Source organism: Gymnoscopelus braueri (genome assembly GCF_963280865.1).
Source record: "Gymnoscopelus braueri genome assembly, chromosome: 23".
NCBI lineage: Eukaryota > Metazoa > Chordata > Actinopteri > Myctophiformes > Myctophidae > Gymnoscopelus > Gymnoscopelus braueri.
This window is the reverse complement of record NC_137625.1, coordinates 11200802-11220925: the sequence shown is the minus strand read 5'-3', so window position 1 is coordinate 11220925 and position 20124 is coordinate 11200802. Positions and strand designations below refer to the sequence as shown.

The window sequence follows — 20124 nt, the reverse complement described above, 5'->3', positions numbered from 1 at the left end:
TTGTCAACCATGTATCGTGATGCGTATCCACTAATTAGACAACCTGCACTCTGTTGTGTCGAACTCGAAACCTCAATGCAATCAGATCAGACCTCTTGCAGCTTATTTGAATGTAGGCTACATCTGCTGTAGTTGGAGGTGGTCTACTTATTCTTCCATTGAGAACTCTCAACTCTGGTGTCAGGTAGAACACCTACTGGTTACCAATGTCAATAAAAGTGATTTGAAGCTTAGCGGCCAGAGCACCAGATGGGACACTTACAGTGACATTTGTTTGGAGTCCGACATCACTGCAATTACCTCTCTCTGTCTGCAGAGGGAGTCAACACACAAAAAAAACTAATCTTTGCAAGGACAGGGGCCAAGTTAAAAATGAAGCCTGAAATTAACTTTGGGGTTTCATTATGTATTTATCAATAATTGCGTGATTACAGTTACCGGCAACTATAGAAATATTTTTGAAATGTACAATTGTTCCATATGAAATCCAGCTACAAACACAGAGACACACACAGGAAGCAGCTAATTTATTTCACTACTCTCTGGGTATTTCGCACAGTTCATGTTCACGCTGCAACATTTATTACATGTACGGGTAAGGCTAACGCTCACCTGACTGCCCTGGACCCGTACCTTACATTACACACTCACTGCTGATTGGCCATCACATTTCCTGACTAGTCACCAATCAGGTCCCTGATACAATCACACTCACAAGACTCCAGCCCTTACTGGCTGATCATAATAAAGGCAATGCACTTTTTTTTCTTCTCCAAATTAAGCTCTCATTTCAATAACCATATTTTTTTTTTGAAGTGAAACAATGACAACATTAAATTCATAATAAGCTATTTAATCAGGAGACCGTGGTTTAAAATAGGAGAAATTCGTCGTACCAGCTGGCACCAAAGGACAATGTTTCCCATTATATTAGCTATTGTGGTTCACTAAGCATCTCGCCTGAGAAATTGCTCTTAAATCACGACCCTGCTAAAGCTTTCCTGGGCTCATTACATTACTTCCCAAGCCATACGATCTATGCAAAATAAAGGGCTCTTGCATTACAATTTTACGATTGGATAATCTTTTCTAACAAAATATGAAAATCTATAGAAAAAAAAATCTTCATTTAATGAAAGGTACAGATATCAAAAACAGAGGTGGCGCTCCGGTCCTCAGTCGGTTTGGAGGCCAAAAATCCAGCTCGAGGAAATTGCACTTGAGCAGCCAGTGGGGTGTTTTGAGAACTCTCGTCATGCCAACTGGTGTGCAGGGCTTCATTTCTTGCGGCCGTGTTTGTATTTGTCCACGTAGGCCTTCACCAGGATGGCCACCTTGCTGGAGTTCACCTCGCCACTCTTACTATGACACACCTAACGATTCATCAGAAGCACAAAGTTAGTGAATTACAGGAATGGACTGGTTTCCAAACAGCGAAAAAGAGAAGAGAACTGAGCAAAACCATAATATCCCCATAACATTTGAAAGCCGTTTGATGGGGCAGGTAAAAAAAATCTAACTAATAGTTATTTGCTTTATTCCAAAAAAGAATGCAGGTGGTTATATCCCTGCCCAACTTGTGGTTATATTTCTGACCAAAACAACAGTAGAAAATATCACACAAGAAAGCAAATATCCACTGATGTATTTGTTCTCTTTTCAAGGAATCAAAGCGCAGGTAAACTATTGAACTGATTACATTCTTGAAGCTGTATAATCGTGTGATATCACCAAACTGATAGATATGTATTCTCATGTAGACCAATTGTCGCCTATAAAAGTGTGGTGTGGACCGCTTGCAGAGCAGTACAAACTTTCAATACTGATGAAATGCAACTCACTTTCTCCACTGCTTTGCGACAAATCTCCTTGTACTCGTCCTTGGTGATTTCCTTCTTTTGGTAGTAGGGTTTTATGGCGTTCTTCACTTCATTTACAGCTCTTTCTTGAATCTGTTGTTTCTACAGAGACACAAGTGGGGAAATATGTTATTGCAAAATGTACAGTTATTAGTTTTTCTTTTCTTTTTGTGGGGAGGGGTCTTTTTTTAGCCTTTATTGACAGTGACAATGGAGCGAGACAGGAAATAGAGTAGGGGGATGACATTCAGAAAATGGTCCAGCCAGCCGGGAATCGAGACTTGTTGATCAGAGCATTGCACCTTGTGGTGTGCCCTCACCACTTGTCTACATATATACTTTGGCTAATGTGGTTTATAACACATTATGCTGTGCCAAGCCGAGAATACATATTACTGCTTTACAGGGTCTTAAAGTGAAATTCTACCTCTAAGTTGGCTTAACTATGAAGGTGTAGATAGAGCAATACATGTCTCCAAGACTAAATGCACCTAAAAAGGACAAATGCAGAGCTGCCAAAGGATGAGATTGATGAACTTAACAAAATAAAATGATTTGATGATTGGATTTGATGACTGTCAAGAAAAGGGTGATTTTAAATCTTGTGAAGAGTGCGTAGAATTTTGTGATTTTTCTATTCAAACCGCGAGACTTGAATGGAAATTGCCTTGTTTGTGCAGGTAGAATTCAAATTCTTATAAGAAAACGCAATGGCGTGCTGTGGTCGTAGATCAGTATTACATGGAATAAAACTCCCATTGGTTTTCAAACTTTTGTGCCCAAGGCACAGCAATGGGCAAGTCAAAATGTCACGGCACACCTGTATTCATAGCAGATCTACAAGCTCACAATGAGTCACATCAGAACTGCTATTTTCACTATTTTGTTTTGAATATGTAAAAGAAAGGTGAAGTAAAATAAATAAATGTATTTAAAAGACAGGCTTAAAGTGGTTCAAATATGTTTAGGATATAGAATTTGTCTCTGCCTTGGGGAATATATAAAGAAAATATATGAAGTACACAAAGCACTGATAGACAGTCAATTAAAATAATTCATAATGTTTTGTATAGTTGTATGTATGTAATAATGATGCGTGGTTGTCACAAAAGGGGGGTTGGCACACCCTTTGGGAACCATTGGCTTAGTTCACAAGTACTGTATTCTCAGAATAGTACATTCAGTATTATATTATTCTATTTTTATTTTTTTGTTGCAGAACCACAGCTCTTTACAAGATAGCAGAGGCATTGAGATACCTTTTTGGAGCTATCAGCTTGAGCCATGGGCTGGGTAGTAGAAGATGGCAGGGCCTGATTGGCCAAGGGCTGACTGTGGCTTGTAGGGACACCAGCAGCTTTGGTTGGGGTAGGCAGCAAAGGAGGTTTTCCATAACTTGACAGGCCACTCGCCATCTAGGTTAAACCGAACGATGGGATTATTATGATTAATGGAACTTAACTTCCACTCGCGCTCAATCTAACCCAGTGGTTCTATTTCGTTGCTGTCCGGCAGAAACCTTGTATCTCCATATTTAATCTTTGTTTTCTCATACATTAATGCCCTATTTTATACTTTGTCGTATGCCCAGTGTCGCACAAAAGTAATAGGTCTTCTATTTATTTTTGAAATATTTTAAAGTCTCTGCTTAGAATGTCATGCCCAAATATATAGATTCCAGTTTAAAAGTGGTTAAGTATTTAACCAATGACAAGTATTAATAAGTAGCCTGGTAAACCCTCCCTCCGGAAATCTCATTTGTAATTTATTTCAGGAGTGAGTCTGGCATGATCGCCCATTCTGCAATTTTGGCTGTGGGCTGGAGTTGGGCGGGAGTAATACCGTTGACTGACAACCCCTTCAGCCAATCAGCAGTGTCCCACTTCAGCCAGTGCAGTTTTACCACTTCCAGACTAATGTGACGCAACAGGACTTTTGAGACGGCCATGCCCAAAATAGGTTGCCTTATTCGGATACATGCGTGTCACTGCCCGCCCCTGCCGGTTCTCTACATTTTTATTTTTAAATAGGCTCTGTCATGATTAATTGACCACATATATGAAGTTAAAGTAAATTCCGTGCCTCAAAATAGAAGTTTGAGAGCTTTTTGAAGTTTTAAAACAGCGGAGAAAATAGCGCACAGAAAAGATGGCTCGCCACCTGATTGGCCAACTTTTGCTGTCAATCACAGAACGATGAGCGACAACGCTGATAGGCTCGGCTTTTTGGTAATGCGCTAGAAACGCCCATACAAGCCTTCAGGCCAGACTCCTTCCTGAAATCAAATGGAAATTTGATTTTCCGGAGGGAGGGTTTACCAGGCTAATTAATAAGAGCTTGTAACTAAATAACTCCATTGGATCCATTGGAACACAGGTTTCTTTTTTTCCATTTCCTGAAAAGTAAGAGTACATGCAAGGTTTCCGACAGACAGTGACGATTTGCTAACTAGGCTAACCTAGTTTGCTACATGCTGCAGAGTTTGCTAATGTTACTCACCATGGTCCAGTAGGCCCATCAGTACAAGGGTGCATCCTTTTCAGGTTCCCAAGCATGCACACTGTATTGCCAAATACTACAAACTTCTTTAGCTCATTTTGCATGCTCCTGGTTTATTTAGAAATGTTCTCAAACTTTGCTATAGATTAGGGATGGGCATGAAAAGTGAAACATATGGTGTAGAACAGTTGTCCACTACCAGATGGTGATGGAATGTTGATCGTGAGACCACGAGGTATAAATAACCCTTTTATTGATTGAGCCAAGAATTTCACCTGATGAAAATCTATACCATGAGGCTCAGTGTTCTTGATAAACAGTACCCACTAACACCAAGGTTACAGCTGAGTTTTTCACTGTCAGGCAGGAGGCTAGAAAACAGGTTCCTTATACACCCGTCTCCTGTTCCTTTATAAGAATTGCAAGGAATGACTGATATTTTGTCATCTTAAATGACTAAATGGCTTTGATTTCCATTAATAACCATACACGTCAGTGTCTAGGGGCAGTGACCGCAAGCACATACATTGTTGTAGATTGAGCACAGTTTATTCAGACACAAAATTAAACAGATGTCTCCATAATGTAGACATCTGTAACACGATGTGTAAATACATTCATCATGTCCTGACGAAAGCACTCGGGTCGAAACATTGGCTCATTAAACAATAATATGTTTGAGCTGGGACTATGAATCAATGTGTGATGCATTCCTCTCTTCTAGTTTTTGGCTGCCCATCCCTACTATAGACCCCTTCGACGTGTAGGTAGATGCACCATTTTGGGGGGGAATATAAATAACCCCAATACAAAGAATTGCAAAGTGGTTCCTAAAGACAATTTTAAGCATATCATATATACTGTATATATTGTAAATGTAATCATATGAAATGTATAAAGCATGTTTAATTGTAAATTGCCAGATCAGCCTAAAATTCAACCTACTACATTAGTAAGTAAGTAAGCGACGTAATTATTTTTCAGTGCAAATAAATTCATCAACCTGTATGAATGGAGGCATCACCAAAATAAAGTTTGATGTGAAATCATTTTCAGATCGTTTTTCGCATCGCTCCTGGTGTGTTATGTCCTTTAGCATTAATTGAAAACATCACCTGTTTCTGGATTGCTCCGTCAGTCTCATGTTGCTCCAAAATACAAAACTGGTTACCAGTGAATAATTTCGACTTCAGGTCATTTAAACGTTTGGCTGATATTGGTTGTTTGCGTTAGGTTCACCATATTTTAATGTTAGGTTACTGATCACCATATTTTACATGGCATGCATACATGACGCAAACTTACCTGCCATTTAATTGTGGACAATATTGAATAATCGTTTCAGCCCATGATTAAGGATTCTGCAAAGACAGTTCAAAATCTCTCTACATTCTAGCCAGGACTTTAAGATCAGAATTAAGTCCTTAGTCAATGTTTGAAACGAATAAATTAGTAAAATGTCTGGAAGAAAGTACCCTTCCTGGAGCATTTAAGTAGGTATTTAAAGTTCGAATAAATTAGTTTAAAGTTCGTACTTGTATTGTGTTACTGTCAGGGTGGGCTGTTGTCATCTGGCTGCCTTGCTGCATTGGGGGAGGTGGTGGGGGTGGGGGAGGCAGGCCTTGAGCGCCCCCTGGAGGGCCCTGCAGGAGAGGCACAGAGGGGTGGTGGTGCATGGGAACCTGAGGCGGCATGGCATACGGCGCAGCAGGCTGCAGAGTGACCGGCGGAGCTCCTCGGCCACCCTGCACAGGGTAGGGATGATGCAGTACATTCAGCTGAGGCGGATGAGGGGGCATCACATTCATCACAGGGACTGGAGCGTTGCCCAGGAGCCCCTGTGGTACAGGCTCGTTTTTAGGAGGATCTGAAAAAAATTTAAACACATCATTTTGCCTGATTTGGCTTCTTAAATATAAGACAAAACTGAGTAAAATTATTAGATTTTATTAATACTTCCAATACATTATCTATAGATACGCGAGATTGGCAAATAATGTTTTGTGTGATTTGATCACTAAATCTGTACTTAATCTGACGTCATATTCCCAACTGTGTCACTTGAAAAAAAAAAGACACTTTTGGAAATGGTATAGTGTGTATGTGACCAGTCGCTGTCTTCTCTCAACCATGCAATAACATGCAATTTGGTATCTATAGGTGACAACGACTGTATTTTTCTATGAAGAGCTGTGCATTTAGAAACGTACTGTCTCACCAACTGTCCAGCAGTAGTAAATAGTCATGCATTTGGATTCTGGAACAACCTTTTGTGTTGACTCTTATAGCATAGGGCCTAAAAACAATCATTGAATACCTAGATCATTAACAGGCACGCTTCGGTCGTGTAGAGCAGTTAAGAAACTGACATAAATCAGACGAATGGGCACAATTTTAAAAGGTTGTGTAAATTATGTTTTTTGGTTATAGCAAAAAAAATGTGGAAAAAAGTTCAGCTCTATATTTGGACAGTTAACAGTGTGTTACTGGGGTTTCCCCGTCTCTCCAGCTCTTTAATGAAAAATACAATTTCAGGTGGTTGCCAATTGCATCCGATCAGGACAGAGTACTCATTCATCAGCTTCAATTTTATAGTGTTCCAGTTCCAATTTTGTCTGCTCTTTTCTTTGTGCCAAGTAAACTTGAGGGTGAAGCTTACCTGCCGAAGCTGATTGCTCCTCTTCCTGTCGGTTCCAGCCTCCTGCTCCTGCTCCCGCTCCTCCTCCTCCTCCTCCTCCTCCTCCTCCTCCTCCTCCTCCTCCTCCTCCCCCCCCTCCCCTATCCCTCCTGGAGTAATAGTCCTGCACGTCTGCTGGTAGAGTCCTCCTCACTGCCCAGCTGGATGCAGACGACCAACCCGAGCGGTCCAGCACCGAATCCCCCTGCTCTGGGTCTTTCCTACGTCCACTGCCCCGGTTTTCATTGAAGCGGCTGTATGCGTCATTTCCTGAATTGTTGCCTGTCCCTGAGTAGTTGTTTCTGGGTTGCCAGCGGTTGTCTCCTGCCGTTTCGCCTTGTTGGCTATGGAAGGAACGGTTGCAACTCCCCGGTCCCCCGCCGCGACCTCGCTCTGAGCCTCCTCGGCCCCACCAACCACCAACAGTGTCACGTTTCTTGGCTTCATCATCCCTAGCCTGATCTGTAACCCAGTCAGGATCAGGATTATTAGACCATGCAGGGGGATCAGCTGAAGAGTCTGTGAATGCTCCGTTTTCAAAGCGGCCAGCACCCCGGGGTGGTAAATGATCAGAGGGATTCCTCCGTGAGTCGCTGCCTGGCCCACTGTTCTGCGCAGACCTCCACCCTCCCCTGCGGTCCTTCCTCTGGGGAGACCGATCTCCAGAGGCTGAGCGGTTTGGGCTGGACCCTCGCCTGTGGGACCTCGTCCGGGATCTTGATCCAGATCTAGACCTAGACCGAGATTTGGATCTGGAGCGACTCCGGGATCGTCGACGCCTCCTCTCGCGACTACGCTCTCTCCTGGAATAGTCTCTGTCACCATCCCTCTCCCTGTCACCATCCTTCTCCCTCTCCTTCTCCCTGTCACCATCCTTCTCCCTCTCCTTCTCCTTCTCCCTCTCCTTCTCCCTCTCCTTCTCCCTCTCCTTCTCCTTCTCCCTCTCCTTCTCCTTCTCCCTGTCCCTGTCACCATCCCTCTCCCTGTCACCATCCCTGTCACCGTCCCTCTCCCTGTCCCTCTCCCCGTCTCGGCTGCGGCCGCGAGAGGAGCGCCTGGAGGGCGGGCTGCCATCCCGATCTTGTGTGCGCTCTCTGGACCTTGAGCGTGACCGTCTAGATGTTTCTTCCTTCGCCCCCAGTTTGGCGTCCCAGGTGGAAGTGGTCGAGTGGAAACGAGAGCGCCGCTGCTTACCGTTCTTCCGGTCCTGGCTGCGCTCCCTTTCCCGCCTGCCCTTGTCACTTGCCTCCTTGGCGACTTGGCTGGCAGGAGCAGGAGCAACTGTGCCAGTTGGGTTGGCATCCTCGCTCTGTGGTTCCACAAGGAGATTGTCGCCATGCTCACTGGTGGGGGAACCGCAGTCCATGGGGATGACATTAGTGTCATCCTGTGATAGATTGTCTTCTTTGCTGCGTTCCACAGCTCGCTCATCTGATGACTGCTCTTGGGAGTCAGGCATTCTAGACTTGGAATCGTCAGAGTCATCGTCTTCTACATTATCTAGTTTCAGCTGGGAATCCCTTGTGAAGGGTGAATCAGGGTGTGGTGAGCTACCAGACAGTTCAGTTTTCACCTCTTCTGCAGACACTTCATCATTGCCTTCTGGTGAGTCAGCACATAACTCCATTGCATCTTCCTCTTCCTCTTCCTCTTGGCCAGAGGGTAGAGACTGGGGACTCTCTGCAGGTCCATTGTGAGAGTTGGAAGGCAATGGAGAAGTTATATCATCAGAACCTTTATCTTCAGAGGGAACAGGGCTGTCTGGCTGTTCCTCTGCAATTTCACTGTCGTCACCCACAGGAGACATCTGACAGCTATTTGCAGGGGAGCTTGACATCGAAGACTGATTCTTCTCTTTCTCCTCTGGTGTCGGGCTCCGTTCATTAGATTGCTCTTGAGTCTCGTCTCCTTCCTGCTCCACTTCATCACTCAAAGGTTGTGTACTAGCTTCTTCATCGGCAGGACTGGAACAATTGTGGTCCGTCTTGGGGCTCCCTTCGATGTCAGAGTGCTGCAACTCAGAGATGTTCATTTCTTTTTCCTTATATACTTCATCTTCTTCCTCTTCCTCCTTCTCTTCCTTGTTACCTCCTTCCTCCTCTTCCTCCTCACTTGCTGTTGGGCTGCTAAGGACTTGTGGAGAGACCTTTTTCTTTGCTGGGGCTTTCCTTTTTCCACTGGCCTTCCGGTTGGTTACTTGCTTACCCTTCTTCTTGGCTGCACCCTGGGAGACTGGTTTGCCCGGTTTGCTAGGCTGACCGGCAGAGGAATCAGAGTCTGAGGAGTGAGACGGTTGGGATGTGGACTCCTCCACGGGAGCTGGTTCCTGGCCTTTGCTGTTGCGTCCAGAGCGTCTGGATGCCACAGGCTGAGCGTCTTTGGTAGGGGCTTTTGAGCCTGAAGCCCGACCGCCCCTCTTCTCTCCTCCTTTTGGACAGGTGACTGCACAAACACGTCCCTGAAAAACTGGAAGATATATGTACAAGAGTGACCATCCCAGACAATTTCTGGTGTTCTTAGTGTATGCCAACCAGGTGTAAACAAAACAAGCAGTGCTCAATTAAGTTATTCATCCATATTGCAAACTCTTGACACAATTATGTGCAAGCCTTAAAAACACAATTGCAAAACAAAATTACTCATTTACATTTTAAGAATGACTGTATTCTGTCTGATCTTCCATTCCAACAATGCTTTAGCAAAACTGTTACAAAATGTAGTCCAGTACAAGAGTCGCAAAAGTACTTTAAGAAAAACATTAGCACAGTAGCCCTTACCAAAATGACCCGAGCCAAATTCTGTAGTAGAGCAAAAGGGAGACGAGAATGGTCTCAATGGAAAGGGGCTGTGGTTCCAAGATGGATGGAAACTGTGCCTGTGAAAATGTTAGATCAACATTAGTCTTCATTCAATTTAGAGTATTATACTGAGGATATACTGTTACTATTGCTTATTAAAACAAACATTAAGACAACCATAGCGCTAGGTGAAGGTCTCACAGGAACATTACATTTTACCTAATGAAAAGAACCACCACACAATGAAATAACTGATTTTACATTCAAATATGTATTATTTCACCTGTTGACACATTTGCATTCACAATACACTTGGACACATCCAAAAGTGGCCTGAGCAATCAGATAGCAAGACGTCTTGAGTGCGTTCACATCTGTTAACCTCATGTCACCAAGCTTCCCACAATACCTATGGAAAGCCTAGTGTCTATTAAGAATTTTAACTAGTGCTATCCGGCCTTGAGCCCACCTACTCCAATACTGTATGTGGTCATTTCATGCACACCTGATGCACGCGCACAGACACATTTCCAAATCCGCGGATTCTCTCTAGACCGGATGGGTAACCAGGAAAAATCTAATTGATCCCAGTCCAACATCTGTATTTAAAGTTTGTTCACTTTAATAAATAAAGACATATAGATAGTAGGGGAAGTATTACCTTGAAATGCCATTGGCAGGAATAGGTGCAGCAGGAGTGAGCCATGGACAGTCTTGTGTCTGCCGTTTGCACTGTCTATACCCAGTCTCGTAAGCCATATCCTCTGGCACCCAATGGGGCTCCACTCTGCAGGGAGAGGAGCAAAACAATTAGAATAGTCTATGTTTGAAATGAAACGATCAAAACTGGATTGGAAACACCATGTGGCACTTTAACAAAATAATATGCAGCTGGATTGCAAGGAGAATATTGGTCAAATGTGGCATAATTTTAGTAAAGTCTAATATCTCATGACTCAGTTTTGGGAACTACTTACGTATCATGTGTCAAGGTGCTCAATAATGAGCCAAATGTGGATGGTGACCAAGCACAGCATGGCGTCCCTCTCACCTGGAAACAAAAAAACAACCTTTATCTGGCTAGGTAGTTTGGGAACGCTATGAACACAATGAGCTTCATACGGTGCTTCAATTTCAATGCAATACATTGTATTAGAGAAGCAAAAGCCAAACCTTTTTCCTGTTTATTGAAGAGGGATCATCATCGCTGCCTGGATAGGACAGAGACATATTACACCCCGTTTAACATACGTATAGTACATGAGCAGATAAACAACAAAGATGGACAATTTAACTTACATTTCCTCACAAGCCCTTTTGTTTTGGTGTCTGGTGCCCTCTCTGGCTTTTGTCTTCTCAATCTCGCTACTTGTTTGCTTCTAAGTGGAAAATGATATAAAAAAAACACCACAATCAAAAAGAGAATTGTTTATGTGTTTTAAACAAAGAAACCAATGAAATACAGTGTAGGGCTGTGTAACTGACACTCACTTCAGACAGAGGTTTGGCTCTGGGTCTCTGCAAAAACATTTCTTGCTTTCTGATTGGTTCGTTCTCTTCCTTACAGGAATCTGAAAAGATGACAAATTACGGCAGATTAAAATCAGGGTATCTGCAGGTATCGGCACTTTAAATGTAAGACTTGTGGACATGTGAGACCAATTTTACATTCAAACGACTCATTGTTAACACATTGAGTGCCAAAAGCGAAGATCTACGGTTTCGCAATATACATGCGTTGAAGTGCCATAACCGTAGATCTACGGGAGGAGAATTATTTATTTATTAGTTAGTTATTATAGACAGGCGCTCTAACACAACTTTGGAATGATCCGCGGACCCTGTAAAATGGAAAAGCTCCATATCTCCATATATATTTTTACAGTGGCAAAACAAGCCATTTTCGACGTGCGATCACTCTGCAATGGCGGATCGTGCTAGAAATATTATTGTTCCAGTCGTCAGACGGGACCCTCGGCCATCGTGCAGACACCTTTTGTTTACATCCGGGGTCCTCGTGGTGGCCTTCTACAGCTCTAAACAGATCGGCGTAAAACGGTAAGAAGCGCTCTGGCACTCGATGTGTTAAAATAACGCAGCACGCACGCTGCAAATGCAACGCGATATCATCGAATCGGTACTGAAAAGCTGGAGTAAACATGACAGACCTTATGCAAACATTAATGATCTAACTTTTCAAGAATGCAGCTGCCAGGTACTACTGGCCCCTTAATCCATTAAGACCTGGAACGCATCTGTGTCACTTTAGATTTCTTTGGCTATTCAAAAATAGCAGATATACAAGCTCATAGCGCGGCACCGAGTGCCGCGCTACGAGCTTGTAGATCTGCTATTTTTGAAAAATCTTGAAAGAAATTGTTTTATATTTTTTTCCGAAGAATTGTTAGGATTTAGATTTTTTTTAGACCCGGCCTCAGGTCTTAACCCATTAACTGCCAGAGGTATTTTCATATTTTTTTGGCAGTGCCAGAGTTTTTCATTGAAAAAAAAAAGTACTCAGGAGCCGAGATACAGAATTTTTAAGTTTTAAGTTAACAAGGAAGTGGATAGGAGTCTAGATCTTCGAAAAATCATATCTCCTTGGTCTTTGGGTCAAAAAAAAAAAAAAAAAAATTAGTTCACGTAGATCTACACGATTGGCACGTGGCGGCTTTAAATAGGTTCGCGTAGATCTACGTGATTGGCAGTGAATCAGTTAATGGGTTAATTTATCTCAACCTTCCATCACTGAGGTGTTCGACTGAATGATGGTTAACCACTTAAACCCTACATACCTCATGGAACGTCAAATAGCAAAAAATAGCCGACCTACAAGCTCACACCACAATGTGAAGCTTTGTGAGCTTGTAGATCAGCTATTTTCGCCAAACATTACCATTATTTGCCATATGTTGACCTATTTTTGCTGTATGTATGCCCAACATTGCGTACAATAGACACACTAGGATTGACTTGGTTAAAGCAACTCAATTGCACCACTCAGTGGCCTTAAAATATACACATCTCTTAATATATTTTGGACGATAATATCGTCAAACTATATATTTTACTGAAATATCGTGACTATGGAAAAATCTATATCGAAGAAGACTATTACCTACTCCTTTCCTTGTCTCTCACTGCTTTTTGTGATTTATTCTTGGCCGTCTTCTCAGAATCCCCATTACTTGACTGTTCAGCTTTTGAATCCATTTCTCTGTTCCCCATTATTTCTATACATCTTCAATCAGATGTCCTTCATGCACCTTAAGAGTTAATTATATTTATAACTATTGATGATCTCCTTTTCCTGTGGTAGGCATACACACGTATATATCTAAATACCCATTTGTCTGTCCCGGGGACAGCTCGGGCGCCAAATAGTACCAAAATAGTCACAGCGAATGAGGCCAGTAACAAATCTTAATTGTCTAATAAAATGGTCTAACTCTAACCTACTATGTATCACATTTTCTTTCTTATTGAAAATAAACCATGTTATGCCATGTGTATTTCAGACTTTCTAATACTTTTTAAGGCCTGTTGGCTACAGTTATATAATACTTGAGACTTTTCTTGAATAGTCCAAATAGTCCTTGATAAGTAGGCGTGGCTACTGCCCAATGTTTTGTAATGTCAATTCAACCAAAGCAGTGCGCACTGATTGTCTTTGATACACTGGTGCGCAGCCTAAGAAATACTTCCGCATGACAGTGACAACACTGACAAATCCTTGAATCTTTATTCTAGCCTTTTCAATCAGCCATCCATGCTCGAGCGTGCCGTCACTACAAGCTGTATTTTTGACGCTCACACTACTGAATCACTAGCTGGATTAATGTACCATCCGGTAAACTATACGAGTCATTATTTCATGTCCGACAACATTTAAGTAGAACTGTCAGAAGATGTAACACAGTTAAAATGGGTTATTCTGCAATAGTTTAGCTATAGCTTTCCACCTGCAATCCAGCCAGTACATGTTTAGATATCTTGTGTGCAAGTGGACATTTCAACCTTAAGGGTGGCGCTTAAGGAAATGACTATATCAGTAAGGTTCATCACAACAAAACAACAAACAGAACATTCCATGGCAATCCCCAGTAGTTTTTGACATACGTCATTCATGAATTCATGTAAATAATTTCCGAATGGAAACAGTTGTACAGACCTGAACACATCCAAGAGCTGGATCCCATTTGTAAATGCTATCAAAGGGCCTTCTGTCCACTGGGCAAGATGGAACTGTCTGTGACTGAAAAACATTAATAAAAAGAAAAGCTACTATCAAGTACAAGCACACAACATGATGTAGAAATAGAAAAACATGATCACAATGCTTCTGTTGATGTGAAAGATTCAGGGCCCTATTTTGCATGGTGTCTTGTGCCTTATGTGTCTTATCATAATAGGCATTTTTTAATATTACTATTTTTAAAATAGTGAAAATAGCCGAAAACTAAATAGCTCACAACACGTCGCTGTAGATCAGCTATGTTCACTATTTTAAAATGTTTTTAAAATATAAAATAATTTAAAATGCCTAATAAGATTAGTCAGGTCAAGGTAAAAGATGCTGCACAAAATAGGGCCCACAGACTCTTACTTCTGCCCATGTGAGGAGACATCCAAGACAGAAAACATGACAGCAGCTATTGGGCATGGCCAGGTCCCCCCTGGCTAGGACACCCAAGCAGATGGGACATCTCTCTGCCTCCTCACTGTCTGTCCCCTCAGACAGATCCTGGCCACCTGAAGACACAACCAAGAGATGGGTACTTTAAAAATAAAATAAAGTAATTGACCCTAGGATATGAACTAACGACTTCACATTGACTTCTGTGAAATGGTTACTTTGTAGGTATGGCTGGATACAAGATTCTTTCTAGTAGTGTTAACCTGTACGTTCTTTTAAATGTAACTTTTTCTGAGAAGGAATACTTTGAATGATGAAGCCATAACCATATACCCTCTTCCATAAAAAGCAATGGAATACATTTATAGCGTTTAAGCTGGGACCGGGCAAACGCTTAAATTACCAATCACCTGTCATAACTTATTGTATGACAGAACTTAGTGCTTTGCACTTTTTTGAAAGTTTGATCTGACACTTTATCTCACACTTACCATTTCCAGATCCAGTCATCTTTGGCCTCTTGCTGCCCAGATGGCTGCTAGAAAAGAAAGCATGTACACAAATGTAAGAATGCAAAGCATGGGTGCAGAGTTTGAACAGAAATGTGATGCTCCTACAGTGTTGTATGAATCTGCACTAATCTAAGTAGCAGTATACTGGGCGGTTGAGCAGTCACCCACAATTCGTTGCAATGGGGTGTTGACTGACTATTGTTTTCTTACGTACGTGAGATAGCAGTGAGAGAGCATCTTGTCCTACATATGGGCCTACATAATAGTTGTGAATATTATATATAAAATACAACTACTTTCCGTGTAGACCAATGTTGCAGACTACTAGCAAACGGACCTCAGTAGACCGTTGGGTGGTCCTCAGACCACACGTTCGGAACTCATGCTCCAACACTCCTGTAAGGCCTTTTTATGGGGAGACTATGGGAAACTACATGTTTACACATTTATGGGAAAGGGGACTTTAAGCCTCATTCCATTATCTCATCATGCGTTCAGCCGTGTGTGTGTGGCAAATCTCACACACTACTAGGGCCGATAAGTATCATTTTTGTTGCGAGTGTCTTTTTTTGTCTTTATTTCTTACAGAGCAATCGTCCCTCAGCCAGGAGGCATTCCTATATCCCTTTCCTCCACCATCAGTGAGTGAATTTGTGTGTGAATGGATGAATATAACACACATTTTACAATGTGTAAAGTTCTCTGAATAAAGGCACTATATAAATTTGCTATTTGTTTTAATGAAGTGCCGTGTAGGTAGAAATGTAACTGCATACCCTACACCACCCAGAAGTTATTGTGAGTTGGCCAGCCTCTCACCCGAGCCAAAGCACTTCTGTGTTCCCCACATGATTTTTTTTTAAACTATGGGGGCTTGGGGGGGGTTAAAAAGTACATCCGGTCCACCAGTCAAACCCTGCTCCAGCAACTGCTCTGAAACTGCAGAACAACTGCACATGGCAACTGTGGGCAAGTGACCTTGTCAGTCAGTAATGCATAAGATGGTTAGTGTTTGTTTGGGTCCATGGTTGAGGGCATGGATTTGTACACAATCCAACAACTATGTTATCTAATGGTGTATGTTGGTTGTGGGTGAACCACCATCGATCTATAAATGTGCAGAATCTCTGTGTGTGTGCGTCAGTCCGCATATCTCAAGGACCGTCCGACCAATCGACTTCAAATGTGGCATGTATGTATCGCTGAGGGTGTGTTTTGCAGAGTGGGAATTTAGTCTGACTGGTAGTTGTCCCAAAAATATTTCTGTCTGTCTCCCCGAGTCCCCTTTAAGCCCATATGTGGAGATCTCTGAATCGGTCTGTGTCCCTTTTATGCCCATGTATGGAGATCCCTGATGTTATCAATATGACGTCATAGTACTATGCACAGCACTATTAAGTACTCTTGACAACGTGTACACTGGATATTGCATAACCGGAGGGGCATCAGCTTAGTTTCTCAAAATTATTAGTTTTAACAGCCTGCTGATAGATAGTTAACATGGGCAATTGTGTTTAAGTCACTATACTGCATTCATAACAACCATGATGCTTTTAGTCGTCTTTTTTTCCCCCCCCACTTAGCTTAGCGATTAGGCCTACATGCAGTGTTTATAGCAGGCCAATGTGAAACTAAATAGACTGAAACTAGAAGTCCACCCTAAAAACCCACCTCTTCTCCATTGCCTTCAGCTCAGTCTGAGGGCATTCTTAATTTATGGCCATTGAATGTATTTTTCCTCTTTTTTTTTTTTTGTATTTCTTTTATGTTCTCCTATCTTTGGTGTTTTTGTTTAGGTATTGCTTTATGTTTCTTTAACTATGCTGTATTTTTATTAGGTTATACTATTGTGATTGTAAAGCACTTTGGGTCAACTTCTGTTGTTTTTAAATGTGCTATATAAATAAAGGTGACTTGACTTGACTTGACTAGAAGGACAAATAGAAAAGGGGCTTGTGCTTACAAATTATGCTTTTATCAACTGGTGAGGGACTGTAACAAAATCTGCTATCCAAAACACTGATTATTAATATTCAAAATGTTGCCATTTACCATGCTGTCTGAAATTAAATAAGATTGAACAAATCAATTATTGGATACGATTAATGGTTAGAATTAGTAAGATCTTTACAAGTGCTTAATGCTGTTTTATACGACCCCCCCCCCCTTTTTTTCCATTGTGTACAACATATTTTGTCCCAGTTTTTGAATACCAATAGTTACTGGACAGTTAGTCAGTGGTGTAAAGTGACTAAGTACATTTACTCAAGTACAGTATTTAATTAAGTACAATTTTGAGGTATTTTTACTTTGCTGAAGTATTTCCAATTTACTGTACTTTCTCAGAGGCAAATATTATACTTTTACTCCACTTTGTAGATTTTTATTATTACAAAACATGCATTAACCATTTCAGCCCTATATACATTTCGACCATTTGAAAATAGCTGATCTACAAGCTCATTTTGAATTCTGGACTTCACTTGTGACAGAGTATTTCTATATTGCAGTATTGTACTTAAGTACAAACGTTGAGTACTTTTCCCACCACTGCTGGACAGTTAGTAAACAGTTCATAGGCTTAGGCCTGCAATTCAACATTTCTGACCCAGGATCCCACACTGACCCCCCGGTCCCCTTTGATTTCTTCCGCATGTCCGCAAGTCAAACCGATCCTGGGTCGGCACACCGGCCTTAGGTATTGATATCAGTCCTAATCTAACCTAAGCCCAACTTTACTCTAGGTCATATCCAAAAACAGTGGCCTCCTGTTATTCTGCGCTAGCTGCTAGCCAGCTAACTTGAACGCACATCGCTGTACTAACTGTACTCAGTGTTGCCAGATATTGAGAGAAATAAGCAACTAGGTCTATGAAAACAAGCCCAAAAGAAGCGATAGGCCACATGAGTCAGAAATTTTTAAATAGCTACAAACTCGCAATGCGACGCGTTGTGAGCTTGTAGATCTGCAATTTTCACAAAATGTTTAAAAAATGTGAAACCTTTTGAATTTGTTTTGAAAGGTTTGAACCCTTATCTGATACAGGGGTCACAAAATACTTTTAGATGGGGGGGGGTCCGTGGACAAATACATTAATTTGGGGGTCCTTGACAAGAAAATGTTTGAGAACCACTGGTTTAAACAACATTCAGGAAACAAGACCAAAATAAGAAACAAGCACCAAATATTTACGAGCAACTTGACAGCAAAGGAAGCCCAAAGTCGGTTATAATAAGCGGACATGGCAACACTGAATGTACTGGTCGCGAGACACTTTCTGCTTCGTCAAAAACGATGACGCATTTTCAACTTACACACATTCAAAATCACGATTAAACGTATGTTTAATGATAACGTATGTCTATCAGACAGAAACGACGCGTCGACACTCTTTTCAGATGAAAAAAAACACGTCATTTTTGTTTTGTCCTCGTCGACACTTTTATTGTAGCTACAAAAAAAATACATAAAAAACGTGGAACGCACAGCACGAGCCAGCAGCGTTGGCAGTTATAACTTTATATTAACCACTAAAAACCCTTTATGTACGTCAAACAGACAGTGGTGGAAAAAAAGTACTCTATTGTTTTTTCTTAAGTAAAGGTATCAATAATACTAATTATACAGGATGTCCCATTTCTCAAGTTTTCAAATGCATAAAAATCATTTTAAATAGCAGATCTACAGACGCATTGTGAGCTTGTAGATCTGCCATTTTCAAATGGCCGAAATGTATCAAGTGTTGAAGTTATTGTACGTTTTGTAATAATAATAAACGTCAACAAAGTAACTAGTAACTAAAGCTTTTTTTAAAAATGGTGGAGAAAAAGTACAATATTTGCCTCTTGAGATGTAGTGGAGCAGAAGTAAAAGTACTGAAAATTGAAAAATACTCCAGTAAGGTCAACAAAATTGTACTGAAGTAAATGTACTCAGTTACTTTACAACCACTGGTTGTGAGACAGTAGATCTGCTACTTGCCCCATAATGTTCACCACAGAAACAGGGACGCTAGGGTATCACTGAGTATCACTGTGTGTGGCCCTGCTACTACTTTAAAACACCGAGTATCACTGTGTGGCCCTGCTACTACTTTAAAACACACTCATAGCAGTTAGAAGGACTAGTGGTGGTGCCACCGCCGTCGTCGTGTTGGCACTGGCACAGTAATGTGCCCGCTGGCCAGCGGGCACATTACTGTGCCAGTGCCAACACGACGGCGGTGGCACCATGGTTGTGTTTGTTGCTTAGCCGTGCAGCTAACAGTGTTGCCAGATTCTGCGAAAGAAACAAGCAACCAGGTCTATGAAAACAAAGCCCAACAGAAGCAACCAACATGAGGGCATTTGAAAATAGCAAATCTACAAGCTCACAACCAGTCGCATCTCAATAAAGAATACAAAAAAAAGTGAATTGTGATTATGATTTTTGAAACTTAACACAAATCAATCAATACAACCCCAAAAACACGCAATCCGCTACCACCAATATTTACAAGCAACTTTACAGAAAAACAAGCCCAAAGATGCTTATATTATGCAGACATGGCAACACTGGCAGCTATTAGCTAACGTACTAGCTAGTACAACTAGCTAAAACACTGCCCGTGGTTAGTTAACCAGGTAGCTAACTGGCTACTTTTAGCAAACATAGACTGAAGAACACTACCTAATATTGGCTACACCAGTTGAAATGAAGGTCGTAGTCCAGCTAGCGTCGGCCACAGCAATATAGCAATATGTGGCTAACAGCGGGGCTAGCCCCAGATAGCTTGTTCTGAACAACAAATCCCGCTGCTTAGCCTCGCTAGCATCCAGCGGCTAGCTTCCCACCAGCTAGCCACCATGTTCGCCGTTAGCATTTCGTTTAACTGTGGTTACTTACCAAAACGCGTTGCTGCCTTCTTAGATAGTAGAATCTTAGTGGGCCAACACGCTATGAACCGTTTTTTTGTCCACGACCCGATGTATTGCTAGGAAATGGTTGTGTTATTAAACAGTTATGTTTTTGACTAAAGACTCAATGTAGCTCTTCTCAAAAAAGTCTCAGCCACATGTCTCGAAATGTCTCTGCTCTCTCTGTCTGAGAGAGAGACATGCGAGGCAACCTGCTGCCACTCGGTGTCGCTGTGTGATGCCCAAC

General features: G+C 41.8%; 1 protein-coding gene across 3 annotated transcripts; it reads right to left on the bottom strand.

The window, feature by feature from the left end:
* Positions 1 to 832: 832 nt before the first annotated feature.
* Positions 833 to 20046, bottom strand: scaf11 (SR-related CTD-associated factor 11). 3 transcript variants are annotated; one of them, XM_080421843.1, is made up of 14 exons: positions 19867 to 20046; positions 14961 to 15007; positions 14440 to 14585; positions 14005 to 14088; positions 11325 to 11404; positions 11129 to 11212; positions 11007 to 11040; positions 10811 to 10884; positions 10495 to 10620; positions 9813 to 9910; positions 7018 to 9501; positions 5894 to 6225; positions 1842 to 1961; positions 833 to 1373 (listed from the first exon to the last, which is right to left on the bottom strand). In XM_080421843.1, the coding sequence occupies exons 2-14, from the start codon at positions 14977 to 14979 to the stop codon at positions 1278 to 1280; spliced, it is 3777 nt and encodes a 1258-aa protein (XP_080277969.1). In that variant the 5' UTR covers positions 14980 to 15007; positions 19867 to 20046; the 3' UTR covers positions 833 to 1277. The 3 variants fall into 3 exon arrangements, with proteins under 3 accessions (XP_080277969.1, XP_080277968.1, XP_080277970.1); XM_080421842.1 differs by having other exon boundaries at positions 11007 to 11044; positions 11133 to 11212; XM_080421844.1 differs by having other exon boundaries at positions 11007 to 11044; positions 11133 to 11212; positions 14961 to 15004.
* Between the last annotated feature and the right edge of the window lie 78 nt (positions 20047 to 20124).